At 44.3% G+C, this 24,199-nt stretch overlaps 1 protein-coding gene across 1 annotated transcript in view; it reads left to right on the top strand.

Moving 5' to 3' along the window:
- Positions 1-24,199, top strand: part of RPH3A (rabphilin 3A) — a 166,013-nt gene that overhangs the window by 106,976 nt on the left and 34,838 nt on the right. The window contains exons 9-13 of the mRNA XM_030218773.1: positions 6,450-6,533; positions 8,628-8,687; positions 9,795-10,028; positions 11,523-11,602; positions 20,401-20,475. Coding sequence (XP_030074633.1) covers positions 6,450-6,533; positions 8,628-8,687; positions 9,795-10,028; positions 11,523-11,602; positions 20,401-20,475 — 533 coding nt within the window. The remainder of the gene's footprint in view (positions 1-6,449; positions 6,534-8,627; positions 8,688-9,794; positions 10,029-11,522; positions 11,603-20,400; positions 20,476-24,199) is intronic.

Below are 24,199 nucleotides of genomic sequence, written 5' to 3'. Positions count from 1 at the left end.
CTGGAACAGAACAAATGATTTCAAGTCACTTTATAATTGCTAAGTGTTCTAGGCCTTTCCCCTAAGCATTCATCTCGCCTTAGAATCGCTGAAGGGTTGAAATTATGTTGAATAAATTTTGCCACCATATACCCTATGCATGGCTTCTAAGTAAACTCACATGGATGTTGTTTTAGGAAATAGGAGGCAATTTCTTTTGCCCAGTTACGATTTATTTGAGAATCATGTTCCTACTTGTGTAGTGCCCAGCTAATAAAGGTGGTTTAATCATTAGGGATATGTATTTTTAGAGCATGTTCGGTTTGTTACTCTGCTATTAAGTTAGTACAGGCTATATCAATTTCCGTGGCATGCCATTTTAAGCTGTTTCTCTCATTACCTCTCGCCTTGACTACTGCAACCTACTCCTCACTGGCCTCCCACTTTGCCATCTATCCCCCCTTCAGTCCGTTCAAAACTCTGCTGCACGTCTTATATTCCGCCTGAACCGGTACACTCATATCACCCCTCTCCTCAAGTCACTTCACTGGCTTCCGATCAGGTACCGCATACAGATCAAGCTTCTCCTTTTAACCTACAAATGCACTCGATCTACAGCCCCTCCCTACCTCTCTACCCTCATCTCTCCTTACATTCCTACCCGTAACCTCCGTTCTCAAGACAAATCCCTCCTGTCAGTACCCTTCTCCACCACCGCCAACTCTAGGCTCCGCCCTTTCTGCCTCGCCTCACCCTATGCCTGGAATAAACTCCCTGAGCCCATACGCCAGACCCCCTCCCTGCCCATCTTCAAAGCCTTGCTCAAAGCCCACCTCTTCAATGTCGCCTTCAGCACCTAACCATCATACCTCTATTCAGGAAATCTGGACTGCCCCTACTTGACATTTCGCTCATTAGATTGTAAGCTCCTTGGAGCAGGGACTGTCCTTTTTTGTTAATCTGTACAGCGCTGCGTAACCCTAGTAGCGCTCTAGAAATGTTAAGTAGTAGTTGTAGTAGTATATCAATTTCACGTGTGTGGTAACATGAACAAGGGCGGACCTGGAGCCCTGATAAATGGAGCCACATAACTGGTTATAGGTGAATGCAAAAATAATATTTTATTAACTGTGTCAGGTAAGGGATCCTGTTCAGTTCACAGAGATGGGAAAATATAAATATATTACAGGGCTTTTTTTGAGGGGGTACTTGGGAGTACTGAGTACCGGCACCTTTTCCATTGTCTGCTAAAATTGACCCATGGTCCCCAAGTTTTAATGAAAGAGTTCAGGCCCTACACACCAATTCTGCCTTGTCATAGATTCTGTGACTGGTTGCAGGGGGCCTGGCTATTGTGGGATGAGTCCCTCAGTGATCACACCACCCCTGAAGGGTGGCCTAGCATTTGAGTACCGACACCTTTTTTGCTAGGAAAAATGCACTGAATATATAACTAGTCCTTAGATGTAGGAACCTCCTCCCAAGGCCTGCCCCTGTTGGGACACGGTGTGCACTATTGTCTCTCAGCAAGGCAGCACACTTCGCTTGACTCTGGTATGGGTTCTCAGAGTTACCAGTACAATCTTTAGCAAATAATACATGCCAGCCGGGGTCCAGCCAGGTCAAAGATATAGTTCTGCAAACTCCCAAGTTGAACTTGGCCTACCTGACTGTTGTGGTTGCTGTTCACACATACGTGGTCAAGTTATATGCAGTGGGGCTTTGCTGCTTCTCTCTGGGGCACCTCAACCTAGCTATGCCCTGAGCTGTTATAATCCCTGGACCATGCCCTCCTGACTCCGCCCCTCCCATGTCACTTCCCTCGGGCGGAAAAGGTGAAGATTAAGGTGGTTCTGCCACTGTGAGGAAGTGTCACTAAAGGGGAATGGTAGCTTCCTACAGACTCTCTTACAATGCATTAACCTATGAATTAATGTGTCATAAGATGATTAGTATCTGTTAACATTTTTTTAGTGCACGTCATATTTTTACTAAAATGAATGTGTGAAATGAACAAAAAAGAATTTCCAAAAATGTTTTTTTTGGGGGGTGGGTGGGAAGTCAAAATGAACCAAAACCTTTGCCCTTGGCACATCCCCACAAGCACTGGTTCTTACCAGATTTGACTGTTCTAATACGATTATCTAAAGAAATACCTTTATAACTTGTACATGCCACAGGTGCCAATTAAGGGGACAGAAGATGCCCAGTTTACAATACCTTCATTGGCTCCTGCTTTGTACAGGATTGTATTTAAGATTCTTTGTTAAAACTTTAAATTGCTATGGGGCCCTTTTACTAAGCTGTATTAAATGCTATTGTGCACTAAATGCACGAAAAATGACCTAATGCAGGGCACACTAAAGCATTCTGTGTTAATTTTGCCATCTACACACATTAAAGATGTGTTTTTGTTTTTGGAGGGGGCATATTGGGCAGAGAATGGGCATGGAAGTGTTATTCAGCTAGAGCACTGACAACACCACACTAACTGGTTAGCACATCCATAAAGTGGGACCTTTAGTACTTCCTATATAGGATTTTTAAAATGTGCTGATCTGCTATTAGTGATCTGTAATCTGTCATTAAAATTGCCCATAGTACCTACATAAGTACATAAGTATGTAATTATTGCCATACTGGGACAGACCAAAGGTCCATCAAGCCCAGCATCCTGTTTCCAATAGTGTCCAATCCAGGTCACAGATACCTGGCAAGATCCCCAAAAAGTACAAAACATTTTATACTGCTTATCCCAGAAATAGTGGATTTTCCCCAAGTCCAATTTATTAATGGTCTATGGACTTTTCCTTTAGGAAGTCGTCCAAACCTTTTTAAAACTCTGCTACCTTTACCACATTCTCCAGCAATGAATTCTAGAGTTTAATTATACGTTGAGTGAAGAAAGATTTTCTCTGATTCATTTTAAATTTACTACTTTGTAGCTTCATCGCATGCCCCCTAGTTCTAGTATTTTTGGAAAGCATAAACAAACGCTTCACATCTACCCGTTCAACTCCACTCATTATTTTATAGACATGTATCATATCTCCCCTCAGCTGCCTTTTCTCCAAGCTGAAGAGCCCTAGCCATTTTAGCCTTTCCTCATAGGAAAGTCGTCCCATCCTCTTTATCATTTTCGTTGCCCTTCTCTGCACCTTTTCTAATTCCACTATATCTTTTTTGAGATGCGGCGACCAGAATTGAACACAATAGTCAAGGTGCGGTTGCACCATGGAGCGATACAAAGGCATTATAACATCCTCATTTTTATTTTCTATTCCATTCCTAATAATACCTAACATTCTATTTGCTTTCTTAGCCGCAGCAGCACACTGAGCAGAAGGTTTCAATGTATCATCAACGACGACAACTAGATCCGTTTCTTGGTCTGTGACTCCTAACGTGGAATCTTGCATGACGTAGCTATAATTCGGGTTCCTCTTTCCCACATGCATCACTTTGCTCTTGCTTACATTAAACCTCATCTGCCATTTAGATGCCCGGTCTCCCAGTCTCGTACCTGAAGATTGGATGGTGGCCAATGTAACGCCGATTTTTAAAAAGGGTTCTGGGTTGATTTGGGAAACTACAGATCGGTAAGCCTGACTTCAGTGCCAGGCAAAATAGTGGAAACTGTTATAAAGAATAAAATTACAGAACACATAAACAACGTGGTTTAAGACAGAGTCAGCACAGATTCAGCCAAGGAAAGTCTTGCCTCACCAATTTGCTTCATTTCTTTGAAGGCGTGAATAAATGTGGATAAAGGTGAGTTGGTTGATGTAGTATATCTACATTTTTAGAAAGCTTTTGACAAAGTTCCTCTTGATAGACTCCTGAGAAAATTAAAGAGTCCTGGGATAGGAGGCAATGTTCTGTTGTGGATTAGGAATTGGTTATTGGACAGAAAACAGAGGGTAGGGTAAATGGCCATTTTTATCAATGGAGAAGGGTGAATAGTGGAGTGCTGCTGGGATCAGTACTGGGACCGGTGCTAATTAACATATCTATAAATGATCTGGAAATCGTAATGACAAGTGAGGTGATTAAATTTGCAGATGACACAAAACTCTTCAAAGTTGTTAAAACACATGTGGAGTAAGAAAGACCTTTAGGAAGTTGGAAGACTGGGCATCCAAATGGCAGATGAAATTTAATATGGACAAATGCAAAGTGATGCACATTGGGAAAAATAATCTGAATCATAGTTACTTGATGCTAGGGTCCACCTTGGGGGTCAGCAACCACAAAGAAGATCTAAGTGTCATTGTAGACAATACGCTGAAATCTTCTCTCCAGTGTGTGGCGGTGGCCAAAAATGAAAACAGGATGCTAGGAATTATTAGGAAAGGGATGGTAAATAAGACCAGGAATATTGTAATGCCTTTGTATCGCTCCATGGTGCAACCTCACCTTGAGTTTTGCATTCATTTCTGGTCGCCATATCTCAAAAAAGATCAGAATTAGAAAAGGTTCAAAGAAGAGCGACTAAAATGATAAAGGGGATGGAACTCCTCTCGTATGAGGAAAGGCTAAAGAGCTGATGGCTCTTCAGCTTGGAAAAGAGATGATTGAGGGAAGATATGACCGAGGTCTACAAAATCCTGAGTGGTGTAGAATGGGTAAAAGTGAATTGATTTTTTTTTTATTCTTTTAAAAAGTACAAAGACTAGGGGATTCTCAATGAAGTTACATGGGAATACTTTTAAAACAAACAGGAAGAAATATTTTTTCACTCAAGTCTTTGCCGGAGGATGTAGTAACAGCGGTTAGCGAATCTGGTTTTAAAAAAGGTTTGGACAAGTTCCTGGAGGAAAAGTCCATAGTCTGCTATTGAGATAGACATGGGGAAGCCACTGCTTGCCCTGGGATTGGTAGCGTGGAATGTTGCTATATTTCGGGTTTCTGCCAGGTACTTGTGACCTGGATTGGCTACTGTTGGAAACAGGATACTGGGCTGGATAGACCATTGGTCTGACCCAGTATGGCTATTCTTATGTTGTAAATGTAAAGGCTGTGTGCTAATGGTAAAATTAGTGCACAGTCAGAAAAAAAAGTAATTGTAAAGGGCCGAATGTACGGTTGCACTAGAAATGGCCTCATTAAAGCTTAGTAAAAGGGCCTCTACATGGAGTATGAAGGTTTTCTTCTTAATTAGCAGTTTCATAACTTCAAAAGGTGGAAGGAGCAGCATGCAGAAATTTTAAGGGGGCATGGTGTGGACAATTCATCAAACTGTATGTGTATTCCCTATTTTACAATGGCAGTACACAGATACCCTATAAAGTTTCCATATAGCTTCAAATCACCTATAGCTTTTGCAAACTGCTCATTTGGACTAGGGGGTTGAAGTGTTTTTAATGGGAAAATAGCTCTTACCTCAGGAGTTTAAAAGCACTTGGAAATCCCAAAAGTTTGAATTTTGGAGCTTGGTTCCTTCATCAGCTCCCTTTTGATGTGCAGTTTACAAAATCGCTATTTACATGTGCAGAACCCTGAGTGAATGTTTCCTTTGCAAAATGTCTATCAAATGCACATTTTTTGTTGTTGATGCTGTTCATATGTTATAAAAGGCTCCATGTTCATTAAGTCTTTTATAAAATACTTGGGATTTTTTTTTAATGCATTTCTGACACAAACTCCCTAAACAAATTTATTCTCCACGTTTCTTAGAGTAAAAGAAATTCTAGTATCATAGGTTTATGGCAACAGATCTGTGTTTTTGTGGTGATCCAGGTGGTTAAAATATTCTTCCTGGGCTTCTGGAGTTGGCATGCATTATTCCAGTTTTATAGTCAGGGCAGAGTAATAGGGGCCCTTTTATAAAGGCGCGGTAGGCCCAATGCGTACTAAAAGGGTACTACCATGGGATGCGCTGAGGCATCCTACAGTAAATTCCTGCTCAACATGCGCTAATTCCACACTAGAAAATATTTCTTTTCCAGCATGGCAGGCGTGCCCATGGGCAGAGAGTAGGCGTGCCTGGGTTAATCAGGTAGCGTGGGCACATTAGCGTGTACTACCCGATTAGTGCGGGAATAGCGTGGGAGCCCTTACTGCCTCTTAAATAGGCGGCAGTAAGGACTTCTGTGATAATAGCCACGCATTAATGGGGAAATTAGCGCGTGGCCATTATAAAAAAATATGGCAGCCATTTTGCTGCTGCACTAAACGTGGCCTTAGTGTGCGGAAAACCCATGTGCTGACACCAACAGTGGCCACTTTTTAGCGTGGCATGGTAAAAGGACCCTCTAGTGAACGAAGCTTCAGAACGTTTTCTGGTTCTGTACTGATGAGTTGATGAGCCAAAGAACAGTCACAGTTTAGCCGTAACAGCAACCTAAAAGAGCTCAGCTACAGCATCACTGAGAAAAACGATTCCTCTCATGCCTCATATTCTGCCTGAGCTGCCACGTGATTGTTTTGCAAGATTATTTTCCTCTGCTCACTCTCCTCTTTTATCCTAGGTATAAGACGTGCCAATTCAGTTCAAGCTTCAAGATCTCCTCCAGTTTCTAACCAGAGTTCTACTATCCAGTCCTCCCAGCCAGGTACCTCTGACAGCTTTTAGCCACATCTTCAATTTAATTTGTGCATCCTGTGTGTTTCAGAGGTCTTTTGAACTGCACTGCATTTACTATGGGGCTCATTTTCGGAAAAAGAAAAATGTCCAGAAAGTGGAATAAATCTGCATGTGAGAAAAATGTCCAAATTTGTATTTTCAAAATTTTTAGACATTTTTCAATGAAGTCTGTCAGAAGTGCATTCAAATCGCAAAGGGGGCGTGGGGGCTCATCAGGGCCGTGTTAAGGGTTGGATCTGGGCGCGCCTAACACTTGGGACATTTTTCTGTCATAATGGAACAAAACAAAAACATCTGGGGTTATAAGTTGGATGTTTGGGTCTAGATCTGTCTTATTAACAAATAAGCCAAAAAGAAGTGCCCTAAATGACCAGTTAACCATTTGATGGAATCAGGGATGACCTCCTTTTACTCCCCCATTGGTCACTAACCCCCTCCCATGCCCCCAAATTTGATTAAAAACATTACTTTCCAGCCTCTATACCAGTCTCAGATGTTATACTCAGGTCCATTAGAGCAGCATGAGGGTCCCTGGAGTAGTGTAGTGGTGGGTGCAATGCACTGCTGTGAGGTGAACCCAGCCTATACCTCCCCCTACCTGTTACACTTGTGGTAGAAACTGTGAGCCCTCCAAAACTCACCAGAAACCCACTGTACCCACATATAGGTGGCCCCTTCACCCAGAAGGGCTATTGTAGTGGTGTACAGTTGAGGGTAGTGGGTTTGGGGTGGGTTTTGGGGGGCTTTGCGGACAAGATAAGGGAGCAACGGTGAGATGTGTACCTGGGAGCATTTATTTGAAGTCCACTACAGTGCACCCTAGGGTGCCCCATTGCTCTCCTGAGATGTCTGTGTGGCCAGTCTACTAAGAATGCTGACTCCTCCTACATCCCTACATCAATGGCTTGATTTTGTGGGGTTTTTTTTGTCAAAAATGGACCAAAAAGGTAAACGCACAGAGCACTAAAAATCCAGGAAATAGCCATTTTTTGAAAAAAAAAAAAAAAGACTTAGACGTCATATCAAAAATGCCCCTCCACATCACATAAAACTTCCAGGGTCCAGTGAACTGTATAACAGTGCTTTCCAAGCTTGGGACCCCCCAGCCACTTGGTATTTCAGAATATCTGCAGTGAATATACATGAGATAAATTTGCAAGCGGTGAGAGCAGAACATAGTTTTTTCATGACAGATTGAAAGAACAGAAGTCCCTGAGGAGAAGTTTGGAAACTTCTGCTACAGTGACATAGCCATGGGAGGGGGGGGGGCTAGCCACCCCCCCCCCAAATTGTGCCACTGTCCGCTGCTGTGGCTGGCAGGGATCCCCAAGGCCAGCTTGCAGAAAAGGTCCATATGCATACAAGAAAACTAAGCAAGTGAATGGAGGGGGGGGGGGGGGGTTGTAGCCCATGAAAAGAGCCACTGTTTGCTAGGCTGCTGGTGGAAGACCTTTTCTGCTGGTGGGGCTTGGTGATTCCCAGCAGCTCAGGTATTTGGCGTTTGCGGGGGGGGGGGGGGGGGGGGGTTGTCGGCATTGAGTGTGGGGCACAGGCAGAAAGTGGGATACTGAGGCAAAGTCTTGTACCCACCACTTTGGTCTCGGGCTTCCCCAAATTTAAGGTCTGGCTATGTGACTGCACTGCTGTACAGCACGGTGGGAATGGGTTTAAGACAAATGGCATTATTCTCCTTGGTTCAGCTCTGACATCAAAGTGATGTTCTACTTAAGTTCAAGTCTCCTGTTTGACTGGAGCCACCGGGGTTTCAGGTATACTGTACAGAGTGACGCACTGGAACCCAGATAGGGAGAAAAGAGATCTGATTCAACTTTAGCAGCTCCTATGATCCCAGAGGAAACTTCTGGCCTCCCCACCCCAGGAGCCAGGAAGGGCACTGGTGTCCCCTGCTATCTTCACTGAAGAATGCAGTATTAGAATAAGTCAGATCTTTAAATAGCTCCGAATGTAGGAAGCATTTGTACCAGTGAGTGTGGCTGTAGAAGTTACACAGTGTTGACTGAGCATCATTGTCTTACATCTTTTCCAGGGGTTGGAAGACCAGGACAAGGGCAGGGACCAGGGTCAGCAGCAGCTCCTGCGAACAGATTTTCTGAAAGACCAGGTGAAAGAAATATAATTGATCCCTGAAGAAAGAGACTCCCGCTGAGATGCATTTAAAACTTTAGGCGTAACTTTGTCCTTAGCAACAATTTTTTAAAAATTTCCATGCATGCTACAGTTAAGTGAATGAATCATAGGCTACTGGCAGGCTGATTAATATTCTGTTCAAAATGAAATGAAGTAAAGCTGCCAATTGTTAAAGAAAGTTTCACAGTAGGGATGGAGGAGCAGAGCGAAAATGAGAACCCCCTATTGTTGAGAGAAGGAACACAATACCATATCTTTGTAATGTGTAACAAACTCAATTTTTCTTGCTGTTAGCTTATAGGACTATATTCTATATATCACGCCTATAAATTTGGCACCAAAATGAAATTTGCCTAAGTGCATTCTATAAAGTACACCTTAATTTAAGCGTTAGTTGGTAGGACCAACTAGTTGTAAAAAGCACAAAGGGTCTTCAAAATTGCATAGGACCCACTAGTTGAAAAAAACACAAAAGGCTTTCAAACATGGGTAAAACCGACTAGTTGAAAAACCCCCCAGAAAGGGCCTTCAAAATTGAGTACGACCGACTAGTTGAAAAAAAAACACAAAAGACCTTCAAACTTGGGTAAAACCGACTAGTTGAAAAATCCCCAGAAAGGGCCTTCAGAATTGGGTAGGACCAACTAGTTGAAAAAATCACAAAGGGCCTTCAAAATTGAGTACGACCGACTAGTTGAAAAAAAACACAAAAGACCTTCAAACTTGGGTAAAACCGACTAGTTGAAAACCCCCCAGAAAGGGCCTTCAGAATTGGGTAGCACCAACTAGTTGTAAAAGCACAAAGGACCTTGGTTTGCTCGGTTGTGCTTTGGATTTGCTCTCGTTTGCTGCAATTTTATAATGGCCATTCTCTGTTTGCAACAGATTTTTTACAAGCAGAAAATGCTTCATGAAATTATGGAAAGTTATTTTGTTTAGGCGCTCACATCTGGAACCATGGGATTTTGCAATAAATGTTAGCCGGCGAAATTTCAGTGTTGGTGACTTCAGAATGTCCATTTTGTTGTGGAGTCTGTTTACAGTGTTCCAAAGACCCTTTTTGCCCTTTCCTTTTGCACAGCAAATCAATCAGTTGTGCCAGTTCAGGCAGATTCTGGTTATTCAGCAGCACCACCGAGGGAGGAGAAAGGAGGCAGCTACCCATTGCCAACAGCCAGAGAAGAGAGAGCTACACGCCAGACCACACAGTATGCATCTGCCGCAGCTCCCCCAGCTCCAGCTGCCCCTCTACGGCAACAGCAGACACAAGAGGAGGAGGAGGAAGAGGCCAACAGCTATGACTCTGATGAAGCTAGTATGTACCTTGGCCCTTTTAATTTGCTATGGTTTGAGGGGGGTAGTTTTCAGTTGAATATGCTCTTTAGCAAAATGTTATTGTTCAAACATCATGCTGACAATTCCAATCCCAGCTATGGTCTTGCTTCAAACACCACACGCCAATTTCCTTATTCCTCTGCTTCAGGAATTAGGTGAAAGCTTGGCTTTTCACCCAGGCCTTTAATGGAAGAAGTAACTAAGGGGCCCTTTTACTAAGCCACATAGGCTCCTACACGTGCCCAGTGAGCGCCAAATTGGAGTTACCGCCCGGTTACCGCATGGCCCTTGCAGTAATTTCAATTTTGGCGTGCATCCGCTACGCGCGTCTGAAAAATATTTTTTATTTTCTGAAACGCGTAGACCATTACCGCCCGGTTACCGTGTGAGACCTTACCGCTAGGTCAATGGCTTGTGGTAAGGTCTCAGACCCAAAATGGACATGCGGCAATTTTCATTTTGCCGCACGTCCATTTTCGGCAAAAAATAAATAAAAAGGCATTTTTTGTAGGTGCGCTAAAAAATAATTCTTCAAAGCATGTCCCCTAGTTCTAGTATTTTTGGAAAGAGTAAGCAGACGATTTATGTCTACCGGTTCCACTCATTATTTTATAGACCTCTATCGTATCTCCCCTCAGCCGTCTTTTCTCCAAACTGAAGAGCCCTAGCCGCTTCAGCCTTTCCTCATAGGGAAGTCATTCCATCCCCTTTATCATTTTCTTATCCTTCTCTGCAACTTTTCTAATTCCACTTTATCTTTTTGAGATGCGGTGACCAGAATTGAACACAATATTCGAGATGTAGTCGCGTCATGGAGTGATACAAAGGCATTATAACATCCTCATTTTTGTTTTCCATTCCTTTCCAAAACGAGACTACCACCAGGCTAGCGCACCCCCGACGGTAATTTTGGATTTGGCGCATGCCCATAATGCCGGGACAAATTATTCTTTTATTTCCTACTGCACGCGGCATTTCCAGCATTAATCTGCAGTTGACATGCACCGACCGGTCACCGCACATGTAGCACGTGAGCCCTTACTGCTAGATCAATGGGTGGCGGTAAGGTCTTAGGGTGAAAATGGATGCACGCTGGTTTCAATTTTAGTGCATGTCCATTTTCTGTCCCCTTAAAAAAGGCTGTCTTTTCTAGACGCGGTAAAAAATGGCCCAGCGAGCGCCCAAGAGATGCACTTGCACTACTGCAGGGCCAGCTTTTATCGAGGCTTAGTAAAAGGACCTCTTAGACTTACATATTTACACAGCAACCTATGGAACTTGTAAGTCGAGTGCTTTGATAAATGAGCCCCATTAATATTGGCAGCCAGTGGTCACAGTATATCGTAAATAGCAGAACTCAGTAGAACGCAGGATGCATCTCCTGGTGGTGTTATGTGATTGCAGATATATGTTATGTTTGCAGTTTTGAGCACAAATGGTCATCTTTGTCTTTCTGAATCTTGTTTTAAATTAGCTACTTTGGGAGCTATGGAATTCAGCCTCTTGTATGACCAAGGCAACAGTTCTTTGCAGTGTACCATCATCAAAGCAAAGGTAAGTGTTTTGGGATGGTAGATTAAAACCGATATTGTATAAAGACAGAGCATAGGCAACACTTATGCGCTTTGATGGCGCACGCATTACTTTTGACTTTGTGACTCCTGATGCAGGAGTTTTTCACCGTGTTGAGTCCATCTAAGCATCAATTCTATAACGGTAGTCCTGCGTGGTAGTGTCATTATTGAATACTAGCATAAGTCCATATTGGCACATCTAACTTTAGGCGCAAGCTGAAAGGCTGGCATAAGTTCTCGCATCTTAGACAGTTGTAAAAGAAGATTCTTAATGCCAGAGCTGAGATCTGGCTCCAACTGAGTTAGAAGCTCAAAAGTGCAGAAGAAAAATGGCTGACCACCCTTTTCTCTCCAAAGACATCCAAAGCAGCTATGATCCTGGAATACAGCATTCAATCTAAATTAGGGGTTCTTTTCATCCCAGTCCTCGGGACATACCTAGCCAGTCAGTTTTCAAGATATTCACAATGAATACGCATGACATACATTTGACATGACAATACAGGTAGTGCATGCAAATTTATCTCACGCATAGTCATTATGAGTATTCTGGAAACCTGACTGGTTGGGTGTCCCGAGGACTGGGATTGAGAACCAATGATCTAGAAGAAGATTTAGTTCAATGCAAAACATGGCCTCCAGTTCTGGCAAGTGACATTATGCAATAGGTTGAAATGGAAACCAAGGGAGCACTCATTTTACCAAGATGCGAAGTTTTGTGAGTGTACATGTCTGCTTGCAGTTAGAAATAGTATGTTAATGGCTAGATGTGAAACTTGCAAGTTGTTGAGTGCTTGTGTGGCTCACCGCGTCCGAGTTTGTCATTTTTATACACACACAGGTCACTTACTTAGGGAAAAGTGTGTGTGTGTGTGTGTTTGTGTATGTGTGTGTGTATTATTTTGGGGTGGGGGCTTAGCTAAATGGAATCCAAAAGTTTTCTCTTTCTTTATATCTATCTATCTATCTATCTATCTATCTATCTATCTATCTATCTGTTAAAAAATAGAAGCCCCAAAAAAGATGATAACCTTTTTTCATTGGATAAAATACATCTTTGTTTTTTGCTTTGATTTATTTCTGTTTATTAACATTTAAAGTGGACCAACAAGGCAACCACATTACTCTCTATTAAGAAATACACCAAGGGACAATAATTTACTCCAGTATCTCGACATCTAATGGAAACACACCCTCAACTGTAGCACAGCAGCATCAGACAGATGGATTCTTGTAAAAGTGTGGTGAAGATCGACTTGACTTGTATGTTGGGCCAGGGGCAGCAGACCATCTATTGTTTTGGGGTGCCCAAGCTCCGCCCCAGGTCCATACCCAACCCTTCCCTACCATTCCATAGTCCCCTCCATGGTGTCCACCATCTCTCTCCTTCAACTCACCCCATGGCCTTCAGCATCTCTGCCTTTTCTCCCTTTCAAACCCCCCTCATATTCTGAAACAACTCTGCCTTTCCTCCCTGTTAAAAACCATGGTCTTCAGCATCACTATCTTCCTACCCTTCCCCCATGATCTCCAGCATTTCTCTTCTTACCTCTCACTCTGTTCCCCCCTCCCATGATCTCCAGGCTCTCTCTTTTCCCTTCCCCCATGGCAGACAGCATCTTTCTCTTTCCCTCCCCTTGCCCTTCCGTTCTTCTGTATCCCCATCCCTTGGTGTCCAGCATTCCCCTCCCCTTCTCCTCTTCAGCAGCATCTCTCCTTCCATTCTTCCTTTCCCCTCTTGCCATGGTGCTCAGCATTCCCCTCCAGCATCTCTCCTTTCCTTCTTCCTTCCCCCTGCTGCCTATGGTGTCCAGAATTCCCCTTCCTCTTCCTGTCTTCAGCATCTGTCTCCTTCTCTACCACCACGTCCCACAGCCATAAGGTATTTGCTCCCTTACCTCACTCCCCTGGGGCGGTGACTCTATCATGTCACTATGAGGAAATGTGCGGCCGGCCAGCACAGGGCCTTGAGCATCTGAGCATGCCAGCCAGCCAGCCTTGAGCATGTGCAGATGCTAAAAGCTCCCCTGCCAACACTGACTGTCCAGCTTGTGATGCCTCTTAGGCAGAAGACGGTCGCTGCCCCAGGGGAGCAAGGTGAGGGAGTAAATACCTCATGGAGTAAATACCTCAGGGAGGAAAATTTTTGAGGGTGGCATGGGACCTGTGGCTCTTCTGTGCCAATGACTAGGTCAACAGGTATCATCCATGAATGTGAAAGATTAAAGGTTTTGAGCAAACTATAGGCTACCTCAGACATCTGCTCAGATGCAATTGACTTAGCAGAATGACAGCCTGCACCCAGGTATAAGTAACCAGGAAACCACCAAGAGGATGGTCTGGAAAGTGCAACTTGATTAGTACTACACTGTAAGTAACTGACAGAATCTGATATGCTGTAAGTGTTGTTCGCTTCTCCCCACCAAAAAAAAAATAGAGAAAGAGAAAAAAAGAATTGTCTGTTTGTTCGCTATTGCAGTAGAGCTGCAGAGTTTAGCATACATTTTTTTCACAAGATCTTGAAAAAATAGCTTACTTTAGAAAGGAAGAAAAGTAGGGTTAGAGTGCTATGTTTGTGTGTGACTGTGTGTCTCTCCCCCCCCCCCCCCACCCCCCCCAAGAGCTTTTGTTTGGTGTCCTATTCACACCTAGTTTTCAGGACATAGTAACATAGTAGATGACGGCAGAAAAAGACCTGCACGGTCCATCCAGTCTGCCCAAGAAATGTGCCACTTTTTTGTGTATACCTTACCTTGATTTGTACCTGTCTTTTTCAGGGCACAGACTGTGCAAGTCTGCCCAGCACTATCCCCGCCTCCCAACCACCAGCCCCGCCTCCCGATCTTGACTAAGCTCCTGAGGATCCATTCCTTCGGCACAGGATTCCTTTATGCTTATCCCACGCATGTTTGAATTCCGTTACCGTTTTCATTTCCACCACCTCCCGCGGGAGGGCATTCCAAGCATCCACCACTCTCTCCGTGAAAAAATACTTCCTGACATTTTTCTTGAGTCTGCCCCCCTTCAATCTCATTTCATGTCCTCTCGTTCTACCACCTTCGTATGACATTCCTGGAGTCTATAACGATCCCGAATGGTGTATTTTTAAGGGGAGGGGTGGAATTTATCTATGTGCATAGATGCACATATACAGTGGAAAGTTCTGGATTTGGTATTTGTCAGTAAGTAGGAATAAAGAAGGATGTCGTCAGATGCAATTTTATCAGCTGTTCAAAGAATACAGCCAATTTATTTGTTCACTTGCTGTAGCTTCTCACTTTCAGATGGCAAAACGTAATAATTATTGCTGGCAATTATTTAAGTTTGGTTGGTAATAAAGTAAGCTCAGAGCAGGCAGTCCAATGCCTACTTCTTGACCATGTAAAACTCCTCGTGTCTTTAGCCTTTCTGCATCGGGGGTTCTGCGGACCAGCCTGCCCTTCATGGGCCAGTTGATACAAGTCTAGCTGGTGGTGTTAATTGAACTGGCTACTCTACTGTTATCCTACGAACCTATGACTTGCTCTGGCACTTCTTGAAACCTCATGAGAAACACAGGTCTGCAACCCAGCACTATTCTAGAGAAAGCATTCAAGGAGAAGCTTTTCTGACAAGCTAGAGCTGTATCTCCTCCTTCCTAATTGCTCTCTAATCCCAGCAGTCTGTCCCTGGAGAGGAGCTCCAGAACTTCTTGCAATCAGAGAGCAACCACGCAAGAGGAAGACCAACCACATTTTTAAAATGTGTGACATACAACCACTCAATAACTTGCCCAGTTTCACACCTAGCCATTATCACGGTGTTGACATTTATTTAGTTATTACTATTCCTAAGCGCAAAGGACACACATGCTAATTAAACTTTGCATCAATTTGCTTCCATTTGATTTTTGCTCAGGGTGGCAACCGTAGAGATTCTCTGCGAAGCACTCTGCATAATGACACTTATAAGGGTCAAATTCTATAAATGGTGCCGAAAGACAGGCATTGAAAAAAAAAATTAGTGCTTAGTGCTACCTCTATAAACAACACTCAAGGTTAGGCACCATTTATAGAATATTGTTTTGCGCCAAGATCTGCAACTACTTTTATGTGCAAGCATTTACACCAATGGAAATTAGGCACAGATCCCCCTTATTCTCTATTACTACTACTACTATTTAGCATTTCTATAGCGCTGCAAGGCATAAGCAGCGCTGCACAAACATAGAAGAAAGACAGTCCCTGCTCAAAGAGTTTACAATCTAATAGACAAAATATAAAGTAAGCAAATCAAATCAATGTGTACAGGAAGGAGGAGGGTAGGTGCAGGCAAGTGGTTACGAGTCAAAAGCAATGTTAAAGAGGTGGGCTTTCAGTCTAGATTTAAAGGTGACCAAGGAAGGGGCAAGACGTAGGGGCTCAGGAAGTTTATTCCAGGCGTAGGGTGCAGCGAGACAGAAGGCGCGAAGTCTGGAGTTGGCAGTAGTGGAGAAGGGAACAGATAAGAAGGATTTATCCATGGAGCGGAGTGCACGGGAAGGGGTGTAGGGAAGGACGAGTGTGGAGAGATACTGGGGAGCAGCAGAGTGAGTACATTTATAGGTTAGTAGAAGAAGTTTGAACAGGATGCGAAAACGGATAGGGAGCCAGTGAAGCGACTTGAGGAGAGGGGTAGTATGAGTAAAGCGACCCTGGCGGAAGACGAGACGGGCAGCAGAGTTTTGAACCGATTGGAGAGGGGAGAGGTGACTAAGTGGGAGGCCAGCAAGAAGCAGATTGCAGTAGTCTAAACGAGAGGTGACAAGGGTGTGGATGAGGGTTTTGGTAGAGTGCTCGGAAAGAAAGGGGCGGATTTTACGGATGTTGTAAAGAAAGAAACGACAGGTCTTGGCGGTCTGCTGGATGTGAGCAGAGAAGGAGAGAGAAGAGTCAAAGATGACCCCAAGGTTTCGAGCCGAGAAGACAGGGAGAATGAGAGAGCCATCAACAGAAATAGAAAATGGGGGGAGTGGGGAGGTGGGTTTGGGGGGAAAAATGAGAAGCTCGGTTTTGGTCATGTTTAATTTCAGGTGGCGTTGAGACATCCAGACAGCAATGTCAGACAAGCACGCTGAAACTTTGGTTTGGATGCAAGGTGAGATATCAGGGGTAGAAAGGTAGATTTGGGAGTCATCAGCATAGAGATGGTAGGAAAAGCCATGGGATGAGATTAATGAACCAAGGGAAGAAGTGTAGATAGAAAAGAGGAGGGGACCAAGAACAGAACCCTGAGGTACGCCAACAGGCAGAGGGATAGAAGTAGAAGAGGATCCACCAGAGTGAACACTGAAGGTGCGGAGGGAGAGGTAGGAAGAGAACAGGAAAGGACAGAGCCCTGGAATCCAAGTGAGGACAGGATATCGAGGAGTATGCTGTGATCGACAGTGTCAAAAGCAGCGGAAAGATCAAGAAGAATGAGGATGGAATAGAGACCTCTGGATTTAGCCAGTAATAGGTCATTGGACACTTTAGTAAGAGCAGTTTCGGTTGAGTGGAGAGGGCGAAAACCAGATTGTAGTGGGTCAAGAATAGCATGTGAGGAGAGAAATCAATGGCAGCGGCGGTGAATAGCACGCTCAAGTAATTTGGAGAGAAAAGGGAGGAGGGAGATGGGTCGGTAATTAGAGGGACAAGTAGGGTCGAGTGAAGGCTTCTTAAGGAGAGGTGTGACCACAGCATGTTTAAAGGCAGTAGGGAAAGTTGCAGTGGAAAGTGAGAGGTTGAGAATGTGACAGATAAAAGGAATAAGAGCAGGAGAGATGGCATTAAGACGGTGGGTGGGAATGGGATCAGAGGAACAGGTGGTACATTTTGAGGAAGAAAGGAGAAGTGTAGTTTCCTCAATAGTAACTTCAGGAAAGGAGGAAAGGGAATGAGGGGAACGGACTAGTGGAGGGAGAGGTGGTGAGGTAGAGAATTCAAGGTTTATCTTTTGAACCTTGTCGTGAAAGAATTCAGCAAGGGTCTGAGGAGATAATGAAGGGGGAGTTGGGGGAGGGGCACCTTGAAGAGAGAGTTCAATGTGGTGAAGAGAAGTCGAGGGTTAGAGCCAAGAGAGTTGCGACCAAAATGATAAAGGGGATGGAACTCCTCCCCTATGAGGAAAGGCTAAAGAGGTTAGGGTTCTTCAGCTTGGAAAAGAGATGGCTGACGGGGATATGATTGAGGTTTATAAAATCCAGAGTGGTGTAAAGTACAAAGACCTGGGGACACTCAAATGAAATTACATGGAAATATTTTAAAGCAATATTTTTTTCACTCAGGCTCTGGACATTGTTTCCGAACGATGCGCTAACAGTGGTTAGCATATATGGGTTTAAAAAAGGTTTGGACAAGTTCCTGGAAGAAAAGTCCATCGTCTGTTATTGAGATGGACAGGGGGGGAAACCACTGCTTGCCCTGGGATTTGTAGCATGGAATGTTGCTACTAATTGGGTTTCTGCCAGGTACTTGTGACCTGGATTGGCCACTGTTGGAAGCAGGATACTGGGCTAGATTCTGGTCTGACCCAGTATGGCTATTTTTATGTTCTTAGTGTGCATTTATTGCGGTAACACCCCTGATCTGCCCGTTACCCTCCCATGGCCATGCTTCCTTTTTGGAATGCACGGATCCGGCCATGTAAATGTGTGCGTAACTTTAAATTAATGCCAATTAGCACTGGTAATTGATTATGGCCCGATTATCGATGCTAACTGGCTCATTATTCAATTAAGTTGCAGGTGCAAATTAGATTCAGGAAATCTAGACTGCCCCAATTTGACTGCCCTATTTGACTGACTGTACATTTGACCTTTAGATTGTAAGCTCCTTGAGCAGGGACTGTTCTTGTCTGTTAAACTGTACAGCGCTGTGTAACCCTAGTAGCGCTTTAGAAATGTTAAGGAGTAGTAGTAGTACCCGCCCAAATTTGCATGCACAATTTAAAGCACCATTTATAGAATTTGGGGGAAGGTGTTTTGCACTGAACTAATCTATAGGAATATAATGGGTGTCTCAGCATTTTACCACCAGCTGATTTTTACTGCAAGCTAAAAATGCTAGCGCAGCTTTGTAAAAAAACCCTAAATGACTTACTCATGATCACAAGGAGCTGTAGTGGGGTTTGAGCCCAGCTCACCTGGTTTTTAGTCCACTGCTCTATCTATTAGGCAATTTCTCTACTGGCTTTTATGCACCTTCTTTCACAACTGCCCATATGATTTTCCCCTATTCTGTACCTCCTGTAAAGTAATTTAGCCTAGTCATTTCTGCAATGGCTCCTTCTGGAAAACAAGTAATCATGGACAAGCAATTCAGGCACTAGATGAGGTCTCACATAAGTGCCACACTGCTTATTGAAACAGAGGTGATGTTTGCCCTTGTGTGTGTGTGTGTGTGTGTGTATATATATATATATATATATATATATATATATATATATATATATAAAATTAATTGACAGCATTTTTGAAACTCAGCAATTTTTAGTAGGTATATTTTGAAAACAATTTTTTTGAAAATAATGAGTAAGGATATATAAAAAATAAGGAGGTTTTTGGAGCAATGAAAAAAACCACAGTGAAGCCTAAGAAATCCCTGGTTTTCAGTGACGTTAAGGCTATTGAAATAATTTTCTTCCATTGAGAAAAAGTTTGATAACGGGGCATGGACCAATACCGTCATTAATACCTACCTTGTTTAATAAAAGATACCTACGGTAAATGTTTTAAGTATCTTGGTGTCATTATTGATTCAACGTTAACATTCACTGCACATACAATGTGCAGGATGTCAGAAAGAGAACGAAGCCTTCGGAAGAAGAAGAGGACCCTCCTCAGCTGGCGGGGATTGGGGTCCCCGCCAGCAAAGGTAGCCCACGGCGACGGCGGGGGAGGGTTGGTGGCAGAAGGGGGGTCGAGAGGGTTGTTGACAGGGGTCGTCAAAGTTGGTGGCGGCGGGGGGTTGGCAATAGCGGGGGGGGGGGGTCGGTAATGGCGGGGGGGAGTCGGCGACACCGGGGGGGGGAGGGGGGGCTAAAATGTACCCCCTCACCTCGGGCTCTGGCTCCCCCCTCCTGCCGAAGTCTGGCTACCCCCCTGTTTCAATCTAATTTTAATAGATTGAATCCCACAGTTTGACCAAGGCTGATGAATAAATAGCCACTATTTATTAAAATATGCAGAACATTGTCATCTTTAATTTTGTGCCATTTAGAGGTTGTTGTAACTTCTATTCACTTTGGAGTCCTTTTACTAAGCTGTGGAAAAAAGGGCCCCAAGGTAGCAGTGAGGGCCGTTTTTCCCATGCGCCAGGGCTCTCTTTTATCACGGCAGGTAAAATGCCCCCCTAAGAAATGGCCATGCAGAAAGATAACTCTTATCGTGTGGCCATGCAGTGGGGAACACTTACCAGGGGCGTAGCCAGACCTCGGTGGGAGGGGGGGGGTCCAGAGCCCGAAGTGAGGGGGCACATTTTAACCGCTCCCCCGGTGCCGCCGAACCCGTCCATGCCGCTGCCCCTCCCCCACCACTTTCAGCTCCCCCCACCTCTGCCGCCACCACCAACCCTCCCTTGCTGCCACCGCTGCCAGGGGGTCCACCATTCTATTGAAAATCCAACCATTCAGTGTTGGAATCACAGCGGAAACTTCCCTCTAATATTCAGTCCCAATTCAATAATAATTTTCAAAGGTTTGCATGTTCTCTTCTCTTGTTGGCTTATGCTTTTGATATTTTCCCAACAAACACTAATATGAAGTAACTTCACTTTTCTGCAGGGCTTGAAACCCATGGACTCCAACGGTTTAGCAGACCCTTATGTAAAGCTGCATCTTTTGCCTGGAGCTAGCAAGGTAACAAGAACCTGCTGCATGTTATGTTAATAAGGCACTTCTAGCTTACGGGTTCCTTATACTAAGCTGAGGGAAAAAGGGCCCTGCGGTAGCCGTGGGGGCCGTTTTCCCCAGGCACCAGGCCCTTTTTACTGCGGTGGCAGTAAGGGCTCCCGAGCTAAGGGCAGCATGCAGCACTGCCCAGACCGGGTAACCCCTGCACTAGAAAATCAGACCTGGAAATGACGTGCGCTGGCGATGGAACTACCGTCGGTACCTGCCACGCGGCAACCCTTTAGTAAAAGGGCCCCTTAGTTAAGCTGGAAAAAGATAGGACTGTTTGTATTGTACTGTATTTGTATTATATTTACATACTTCTGTTCCGCCTTTAACGTATGTTACAAAGCGGATTACAATAATAAGAACTTCTGCATTTAGAAGGAATTTACATAAAGATCATATTATCAGGTGGAAAGGGGTTTTTCATATTCATCCGGTTTTCTCATCTACAATGAGTTTTTATGGTGAATGGTTTTTTCCCTTTTCCTCCTGCCTGGAACCGATGATAATAACGGACTCCATAAGGTATAGGGATTGATCTTGATATTCAACTGTTTCCCCATTTGGAGATTTGAGGTTCCAATTTGAGTAATTTGAATATTCTGATTCCCGTGTTGGAATCTTTAAATATACCCCCAAATAAACCACCTGCAAACTGATGTTAGATATTTTCAAACTTCTTAGAGGTGTTTCATAAAGATCGTATAAAATCTGCATTAAAAACCACATAATTTTTGATCAGATAACAACTTACAAACACTGCTTGGAGAACAAAGTTTTCCTAAATAAAAAAAAATACAGACTAATCTGGGGCAGATTAACTGCAATGGTATTCAAAAACCTAATAGAGCGCTTTCTAATGAGTTTACGATGAACTTTCTTCAAAGATGGAAAGTCTAGAATTAGTCGGTCCCTTCTCCTTAAATAAGATCTACCACTTGAAATAATTAAGAGCCGACTAACATTATCAGAATTCAGCCCATGTAAGATCTTAAAAACCAAACAGGCAAGTTTAAAATAGATTCAGCTCTCTATCTTTAACCAGTGTAATCCATTTAACAATGGAGTCACTTCAGCATATTTTCCCATGCCAAAAATCAACCGAGCTGCGGTATTTTGGAGCAGTTGAATTCCTTTTCTCTGCTTCGATGTGAGAGAGAGCTATACAACGAATTACAATAGTCTGTGGGGACCTTTTACTAAGGTGCGCTGAAAAACAGCCTGCGCAGGCGTAAACGCATGCATTGGACACACACAGGTCCATTTTCAGCGCGCCTGCAAAAAAGGCCTTTTTTTTTCTTTGCCGAAAATGGACGTGTGGCAAAATAAAATCAGCACACGTCTATTTTGGGCTTGAGACCTTACCGCCACCTGTTGACTTAGCGGTAAGGTCTCACGCGTTAACCGGGCGGTAATCATCAGCGCGCATACACTGCCGATTACTGCCCGGTTAGCACCACTCAATAGGAAATAGAAATGATTTTCCGCTGTGCGTGTTGGATGCTCGTCAAAATTAGAATTACCCCCTAGGGCATGCGGTAGCCGGACGGTAATTCTAATTTGATGTGTGCTGTATGTGCGTAGGCGCCTACACGTCTTAGTAAAAGGACCCCTTAATTCATTAAGGTGGTAGCCAGGCGGTAATTCTAATTTGACATGCGTTGTACATGTGTAGGCGCCAATGCGTCTTTGTAAAATTCAAAAACTAGCGGGACTTAAAGAAAATCTAACAGATCTAAGTCGATATAATGCACAGAAAAATCTTTTGAATAGAACTTTTATTCGATGTTCAAAAGATAAATTTGGTGGCACAATCCGGTTAAGAGCTGCTGATTATCCCTGGATAGGCAGCTGAGTGCCATTTAAATGGGTAGGAGCCTCTCCTAGGGGTTCTTTTACTAAGGCGCACTGAAAAATGGCTTGTGGTAGTGTAAGTGTGGGTTTTGGGCGGGCGCCGATCCATTTTTTAGCGCGCCTGTTAAAGAGGCCCTTTTTGTTTCTTGCCGAAAATGGACATGCGGCAAAATGAAAATTGCCACGAGTCCATTTTGGGTCGGAGACCTTACCGCTAGCCATTGACCTGGCGGTAAAGACTCACGCGGTAATCGGGCGGTAATGACCTACGCGCGCCCAAAAATAAAAAATATTTTTCAGACGCACCTATCGGATGTGCGCCAGAAATGAAATTACTGCAAGAGCCACGCGGTAGCCTGGTGGTAACTCCATTTTGGCGCATGTTGGGCACGCATAGACGCTTATGTGGCTTAGTAAAAGGGCCCCCTAGCCAGGTAAGTAGTTTTAAAAATCGGTCCCTGCGTTTTCTTAGATTGTCCAATGTGTTTAACGGTGGCACCACATCATCCGCAGGGAAAGGAAGCCGAGCTGGGAATCAAAGCCAGATCTTGCCACTGAGCCACCAGCATGGCTCATTTTTGAAATTAGCTAAAGACACATAGGTATAAAAGCAGAAGCGTAGCCAGGTTGAGGGCGCAGGGGGAGCGGAGAGCAGACTGCCGACGGCTCCAGTGCGTATTTTAAACACGACAGATCGCATGAAAATAGGCGCTGGCCACCGTCGAAAGTCCGTTGGGGGAGCGGCCGCTCCCCTGGTGACCCACCTCTGTATAAAAGAACTCCGCCCCCACATCTTTGCGGCTAGATGGTTTGCTGAAAATCAGCTGCTCTTACAAAACAGAGCAGCTGTGTGTTGCCAAAATGAATTAAATATATCATTGGTGCTTTGCTGTTCAAATGGTTTCTGATCATCATAGGATAAATTCCAGCCTGCCATTAGTAGTCATTTTCAGTGTGATTCATTTTTACCCTACAGGACTCTTTTGACATGTCACATTACAATTAAGCAATGTGCTCCATTCCTGCCTGCTGCGCCTGCTAGTTTTATTGCAGGGAAAGGTAGTGGTGGGAGGGAGGGAGGATGTAGTGAGATGGGCCCCTTTCAATTCCAGTATGCACAGCCTTTGCTCTGCTTCGCTGCCTCTTGAAAGGTTGTCAAGAAGAATCGCTCTAAGAACAGTACCTGAGACTCACCTCCCTCCCTTGATTACCGCTCTGTGATGCTTCCAGGAAGAGCAGTATAGTAAGTGAAATAAACCATATTGTGTATGGTACCTTTGACAAGTTTGAGGCATAGAATCAGGGCTCTAACTGTGAATCTAGATTTGTTGCAGGGGGCATCGAATAATAGGTATTATTAAATATTGTAATACTAGCCGTTAAGCCCGTTTTAAACGGGCGAGATTTCCAGCTACCCTCCTTGCCCCCCCTGCACTGACCTGACAGCGCCTCTCACCTCTGTGTGAAAGCGCTGCAGACAGCAGCAGATCGCTCTGCTGCTGCCTGCAGCGCTTCCACACGGAGGTGAGAGGCGCTGTCAGGTCAGTGCAGGGGCCCGATACGGAGGGGGGCGGGAGCGGCGGCGGGGATGGGGGGGAGGGTGGAGGTTGGTGCACGCGATGTTCATTTCCAGGCTCCAGTGGCAGCGGCAGCGTCCGACAGTCCAACTCCGTTTCCCTCTCTGTTCCGCCCTCTGACGTCATCACGTCTTGACGCGAGGGCGGGACAGAGAGGGAAGTCTCTACTGTGCATTTGCAGGTGAGTCGGTCACTTGCCATTTATATGTTTGATACCTTATTAAAACATTAGTATAATAAATTTGGGACTTCTC

Source organism: Microcaecilia unicolor, chromosome 11 (genome assembly GCF_901765095.1).
Source record: "Microcaecilia unicolor chromosome 11, aMicUni1.1, whole genome shotgun sequence".
Taxonomy (NCBI): Eukaryota; Metazoa; Chordata; class Amphibia; order Gymnophiona; family Siphonopidae; genus Microcaecilia; species Microcaecilia unicolor.
Note: the sequence above shows the minus strand (reverse complement) of the source record. Positions and strands in the feature narration are given on the sequence as shown.